We start from the raw sequence: 6,945 nt of genomic DNA, 5'->3' as shown, positions 1-6,945 counted from the left end.
ATATGCAGACACAAACACACACACAGTCACTCTCTCACACACGTCATTCACATGCCGCCCTTCTCTGTTTGTGCCTCTGGAGAAACCTTGTCACAGCAAACAGCGAGAGGTGCTTTCGAAGCTTTGCAGGCTGAAATACGAGCCAACTAGCCAACTTTGAGCTTCTAGCCAACTAGAAGCTTCTCTTAAAAGTGGGAAAGAAAAAAAGGATGTTGCTGCATTGGCCGGGAATCGAACCCGGGCCTCCCGCGTGGCAGGCGAGAATTCTACCACTGAACCACCAATGCTGCATGGACGCAGCTCTCTGTGACGGGAACTTTTTTTTTCGACACGCGTACCTTCCTGTCCTTTTCCTGGACATCAGTCAGGAGGTCGTCTATCAGCTGCTTTCCTTCTCCTGTGTTCAAACGAGGCAGGAAGCTTTGGAGCAGATAACCAACAAGGTGCTGGTCTGACCAGGGATCCCCGACAAGTTTGGGTTCCTCGGGTGTTTGAGACGACCGCTCTGTAGAAACCCCCACCTGGACACAGAACGAGGGGACGACACGCTGTTTTCTGATACAGTGGTTGGTTACGTGTGTTCGTACACCCACCTGCTCCAGCATGCAGTGCAGGATCAGAGGCACGGAGCAGGCTTCAGGGGGAACCAGGTCCAGCAGGCTGCTGTAGTAACTCATGTCCACATTAACAGAGGGAGGAGGCAGTTTGGTGTCTGAACACAGAAAGACAAACTCAGACGTTTCATCCCATCAGTCTTTAAAGCACAAATAAACAATAATGTTAGTGAGTAGTGGTTTAACCTTGTTCTTTAACAGACTTCTTTTTAGAGCGTGGAGTCTGAGGAACAGACCGCACAACCTGAAGAGAAGCACAAATAAAGGAATGCATCACGGCTGCCACTGAGGTTGTTACAGTCAAAACTTAAAACAACGTGTTGTTGTCATGCGATCACGTAAACTCTCAAGCTCAGTAGTGATGTTCGATACTGCCGAGTTTCTTTCCGATACTGATACCAAGTAAAATTTGCCTGTATCTGCGATCTGATCCAATACTGATACTTTGTGATAACACACATAATGTGTCTAGTAAATCTTAAAAAGTAGCTTTTTTTTCAAATAACCACTTTATAAATAAAACACGACATAGTAATATATTTATTAATTTAAAAGTCTTTCTAACCCTAATCCTATATTTGTTTAGCACAATTTTAAATTCTTATTCTAAAGAAATATAATAATTTTTGAATAGTGAATAAAAGTGAGGAAAAAAAACACATTTTAAAAGTTGTTACTTTGTATATTTTGTAGCATTGTTTCTGGGTTTTGTAAGAAGGTCCCTGGTCAGAGCTAATGCTGTTTGGGGGCTCATGGTATAAAAAGGTTTTAGAACCCCACATCTAGAATTTAATTACAATTAGACGAAGCAGATTTTATGTTAAAATGACCTGCCATACATMTAGACTGAGTGACTGAGCACATGCCACTGTGCTGATGCATTACCCAAGCGAAAGAAAAAGTAGTTCCTTCCAACCACGTATGATTTAAACAAGATTTGAACAGCTTAGTTATTTTCCACTATTTTCCTGTCACTGATGTACATTATGTGAAATACCTGAAGTATCAAAATATCAATATTTTGATTTTAGTATCGATTCTAGAGCATAAAGTTATGGTATCGGTAGTATCGATATTTCAGCATCGATTTGCACATCACTAACGCTCAGATTATGTGTCGGGAACAACTCTCAGCTACTACCACTCCGAATTTCAACTCAGTATCTGTAAAACTGACTGAGCTGTAGCCATTTTTGTGTTTGTTTAAATCAGCCAACTGTGGCCTTCATGTTGAATCGGTTCGACTCCTACCTAAAGTCAGTTACAGACGTGTATCTACTGACGCGTCCTGCGAGGTTCAACAAAACGCGCTCGCTGGTTCACGAGATATTTTGCTAACAGATGGGCACATGAACACGGACCTTCCCAGGGCAGGTTGTGAAAGAATTCCAAATATGCAACAAAAACAGAAGCGTCTTTTTCTGGTTTAGCACATTAGCAATAAAAATCTTTTGTGATGAAATGAAATCTTTTGATCTCAGAAGCTGCTGTTTCAGCAGAATGCTGCCTGGCCTCGTTTCATTGCTTCAGTGATGGATGAATGAAAACGCTGCACCGCTGAGCTGCTCTGCACACAGCAGATAAGCCCCTCCCCCCCTCTGTCAGAAGCTTATTGTTGGCTTTAGGGTCTCAGCTGCAGCGTGGAGCAGAGTGGCGCAGCGGAAGCGTGCTGGGCCCATAACCCAGAGGTCGATGGATCGAAACCATCCTCTGCTATGAACATTTTTAATAAGCATTTATTTAAGTCAACATTGAATTCAGACTGAAGTGTCAAACTGCTTTAGTGCTTAAATAAATAAAGACAGAGATGGATACAAGTATTTCTTTGAGCGTTACATTCACAAAATGAACAGAAGCTCACTTAAGGGGATTGAGATGTTTGTGAAATTTAAATTTTGAACCAGTTTGAGGGAACGATGTATGTCAATTCAGGGAATAAGATTATGGAATAATCTGGAAAGTGCTGTAAAAATGCCAGATCAACGTTTATGTTTAAAGTGCCTGTGACATGCCTATCATTCAAATACAAAAAGTCAAAGAAAGCATCTTTATACTTAAGAAAATTGGCATAGTACACATGATTTTACCCATTTTGTCACATAACTGGCCTATTTTCTTTTTAATTTGGTTCAGCCAAAGTGAAACAGGAAGTGACATCAAAGGGGAACTCATTTATAAAATAAACTCACTGGTCTTTGTTTATTAAAACAAAATTATTTAAACTTTAACTTTTCTTCGTCTCTCTTTGATAGCGACCAAAAATTATCTAAAGAAACATCAGATTCTTCTCTACAGTCTGTGTTGTTAGCTTTCGTAACAATGCTCTGTTTACATGCAGACATTCCCCTTTGACATCACTTCCTGTTTCTTCACATGTAAATATCTCAACAACCGTTCATCTCAGCGACATGAAATTTGTTTTGCAACATGTTATTGTTATCTTTCCAAAAATGCATTCATGTTTATTACAAAATTGATGTCGCAGGCACTTTAAGAGACTGATTAAAATTGGTTTACTGAAGAAATACGAAAAATAATGTGTATTCATGCAAATTTTTGTTTGAGAATTATTATTGTTGATGTTTTTGTTTTGTTTATTTTATTTTCTTAAAAAGCAGCAGACATAAGATTTTTTTCTACTTTCTGCTGCCTTTCATTTTATTTTTAATTTGTATTTTTTGTATGTAAAATTTGCTTCGTTTTTAAATGAAATGAAATGAATAAACTCTTTTAAAAAGTCCATTTATCTTTTTTATTTTAGTTTTTTTAATTAAATAAAACGGTGGAATTTATTGTTTGGTTCTGTATGTATGAGAATAATTTAACCTGGTTAAGATCAGATTATTTTTTATAAAGTCTGAAAGATACTTTTATTGATTCTTAACTGCACATTCATAATTTTATTATTTATAATGAAAAAAATGTCTCAATCAATGCACTATCATTTTCCCACTGTCTTACATTAAAACCAAACAACCAAACTTCCTGTCAGAGAACTGAGTCGTGAGACTTCAAAGCTGGTTCTGGCTGAACGGTCCAACGCTTTGATGTTCCTGAACCTTTTACCTGATCGGGCTGCGAGTCCGGTCTGTGCACACAGGGCACCGTGAGGAGCTTGACGCTGTCACGGTAGTGTTGATGCTGCCGGCGCCAGTCCAGACAGTCGTAGATGAGATTGGCCACGCCCTCGAAGATCCGGCTTCCCAGCTCCAGCTGTAAACATCAAACGCAGGAAAATCAGCTGACATAGACAGAAAATATATCATGACCCGTGTCGTGATACGTCTCATTGTTACATTTCCTACCAATACACAACTAGGCCTGTCACGATAAAAAATTTTGCTGGGCGATTAATTGTCTCACAAATTATTGCGATAAGCGATAATATTGCCTGGTTACCATTTTACAACTAATAATTATAAAAGCGTAATGTGTAAGTGTAATAAATCAATAAACTTTAATTTTTAAAGAATGTTTAACAAAGTGGACTCTCAGTCTCTAAAAAAAATGCACTTGAATAAAAAAAACAAAGAACAACAAAATGTAAATTAAACCCCACACACAACTAAGACAGTAAATAAACAATATTAAAGAGCAGCATCTCTTTAGAGATGAAGCAAACTACACAGCCTGGTGAGGACCCACTGTTTCTTATGGAGACAAAAGCCCAGTTCACATCCTATATAAAGTTTAAGGCTAGGTTTAGGGTCAAATGGTAATAGAAAATACTGGTAAATGAATGAAAGTCAATGTAAAGTCCCCATGAGGATAGAAGAACAAACGTGTCTATGTGTGTGTGTGAGGAGGAGACAAGCAGAGTGCTGCGGGGAGGAAATCAGACAGTTCAGAGTTTTCCTCATGAGTTGTTGGGACAGCTACAGGTTTTTTGTGGTGTTTTGTTAAAACACAGATGGTGCGTTTAAGTTTCCTGTTATTTTTGGAAGCTACAGGTAAAGTCTTGACGAGTTTGTCGCGGGTCTGGGGGAGTTTCAGCCCCCACCCCTTCTCCTCCTCCTCCTCCTCTCTCTGTGTCTCCCCGCAGCAAATTTCAGGCTCTAGTGCTCCGACACTGCAGCAGCCACGTTCTGCTTTGAAACGTTTCTTTAGTTTGTTATTGCTACGAGCTCTCACGCTAAAGCGAGAGTTGACTCCTCCCACACTAAGAAAACAGGAGGGGAGGGGTCAGCTGAGCTCCTGTGTAGCGGAGCACAGAGAGGGAGAGAGACGAAGTAAACAAACAAGCAGGAAAATGAAACTTATCGTCCTCATTTTTTTTACCGACCTCAAAATAACTTATCGTGCAATTAATTGATTTATTGACTATCACAACAGGCCTATACACAACTCTAAGTGAGTGACCAAACATTAAGAAGTTAGAATCAGCAGGAAAAGTGACATGATTGATTAGATACCAGCTAAAAGAAGAGGCCATCCTTTCCTTCTTACCTCAGCCTCAGGGCGATTGGTTTGGATAGGCAGTGTGACGTCTGGGACCGTGTGGCTGAGCAGGACCACATCGTGGAGCTTGGATTCTGGTGGACCGCCGTCTAAAACTGGTCTCAGGTCTGTCCAGAACTCACGGAGCCTCTTCGCCTTTAAAGAAAGCTCTGAAAACCAGAGTGAACCGATAACGAAGCATCAACAACATCAAGATCTGATCAGGTTAAAACAGTAAATTAACTAGAGAAACTGCTTGAAAACTTTAGCTGAAATGGAGCTGAAAATGATAAAAGCAAAACAGTTAATCAGAGTTCAATTTGAAAAGCGTAACGAAGCATAAAAACTTAGCAGAAAAATAGCTGAAAGGAGCAGAAAGATATCTAAAAAAACAAACAAAAGCTAAAATTAGCTTAAAAACGTAGCAGAAACAAGTTGAAATTAGCACCCAGATGGTAAAAGGGGTATAAAAAAAGTCAAATTAGAAGAAAAAAACAGCATAAAAAGTACAAAAGAGCAACTATTTGTTGTAAAATAGCTGAAACAGCCTAAATATGCAGTAAAACAGCTAAAATGTGGCTGAAAATTCCTAAATTAGCATAAGAAGTCATAAGGAGCACAAGTTTGCTGAGAAGATGAAGTTGCCAACAAAAAATGTGAATTTAGCTCAAAAAAAGCTAATTTTACCTAATAACAGCTGAACATTGGCTAAAATTGCATCAAATAGCTGAACATAGCAGAAAGCAACTGTAAAAAGGAGAAATAGCTCAAATTAGAAGAAAAAAGTACAAAAATAAGAAAAGAGCAGAAGATTAAACAGAAAGAAACAGAATTATAGCTAAAATAGCAGAAAAAGCTAATATTAGCAAACAATTAGAGGCTAAAATTAGCAGGAAAAAAGTAAAAAGAGCAGAACCACAACAAAAGGTGGAAGGTTCTGTAAAGATTTAGGGATATTTTGAAGGATTTTAAGGATGTTGAAAACAGCTCCAATAATTTTCAATAAGAAAAATGTGGCCAAAAAAGTCAAAAAGCTAAAAAAGTAAAAAAGTAAATAGCTGAAATACCAAAAGTCATAGCTGGAATGTCCTGAAGGAGATAAACATTTTGATATATGAACTGTTAAAATAGCAAAGAATTGTGGAACGAGATACGTGCCAAAAAACAACAACAGTGTGAACTCTTGTGAAGTGTTTAGACAATAAATAACTCTGTGTTGTGAAGAATCCTAACCTGCGTCTGAAACTGAAGCAGCTTTCAGGCTCGGTCCAGTCTCCTCACAGCTGCTCAGCTCCTGATCCTCCGCAGAGGCTTGGCTTTGCTCCGAGCACACTTTGATGACGGTGGACAGGTGCACGCCGATGGCGTCCAGCAGCCCAATCAGCTGCGGCTGGTCGAAGCCCACCAACAGGACGTAGTGCTGAGGACCGTCCTCCGGCTCGTCATCTGAGGAGGCAAACTAAAGCTTTTATTTTTGTAAATGAGACATAAAATGCAACTGAAGGGGATCACGTAAAAAGTGCCGAAAAGGACTGAAAAAAAAAAAAAAGATCCTAAAATGAAACTGGAGGCTGTTTGGAGTACGAACAAGAACTTCAGGCCTTCGGGTTCTGCAGAATCCTGCTCCTTGTTCATTTAAACCAGACAAGTCGAAGCAGAGGAACCTCCCAGTTTAGATACTTAYGTAAACACACTGGAACCAAGTTTTACTCAGTCAAACGATCAAAAATAAAAACAATCCTTGGACAAGAGAAAACGTATATAAGTCAGAAGTAAAACTTCATTAACACTAGGGCTGCCACGATTAATCGATTAATCGACGACTAATCGATTAATAAAATAATCGATGACTAATTTAATAATCGATTAATCGTTTTCTTTTTTTGTTGTTGTT

At 38.9% G+C, this 6,945-nt stretch overlaps 1 protein-coding gene and 2 non-coding genes across 3 annotated transcripts in view; 1 reads left to right on the top strand and 2 right to left on the bottom strand.

Annotated features, from left to right (window-relative positions):
• The window catches only part of spag17 (sperm associated antigen 17), a gene marked incomplete in the record, with an annotated part of 35,377 nt that overhangs the window by 25,540 nt on the left and 2,892 nt on the right, over window positions 1–6,945 (bottom strand). Inside the window, 6 exon segments of the mRNA XM_014004415.1 lie at window positions 339–521; window positions 594–712; window positions 801–858; window positions 3,681–3,827; window positions 5,061–5,221; window positions 6,285–6,497. Of these exon segments, the coding sequence (XP_013859869.1) occupies window positions 339–521; window positions 594–712; window positions 801–858; window positions 3,681–3,827; window positions 5,061–5,221; window positions 6,285–6,497 (881 nt within the window).
• Window positions 217–287, bottom strand: trnag-gcc (transfer RNA glycine (anticodon GCC)). The gene has a single exon. It is a non-coding gene; the product is annotated as a tRNA-Gly (tRNA).
• trnam-cau (transfer RNA methionine (anticodon CAU)) lies at window positions 2,259–2,330 on the top strand. The gene has a single exon. It is a non-coding gene; the product is annotated as a tRNA-Met (tRNA).

The sequence above is a fragment of the Austrofundulus limnaeus genome, unplaced genomic scaffold (genome assembly GCF_001266775.1).
Source record: "Austrofundulus limnaeus strain Quisiro unplaced genomic scaffold, Austrofundulus_limnaeus-1.0 Scaffold23, whole genome shotgun sequence".
In the NCBI taxonomy this organism is placed as follows: Eukaryota; Metazoa; Chordata; class Actinopteri; order Cyprinodontiformes; family Rivulidae; genus Austrofundulus; species Austrofundulus limnaeus.
Note: the sequence above shows the minus strand (reverse complement) of the source record. Positions and strands in the feature narration are given on the sequence as shown.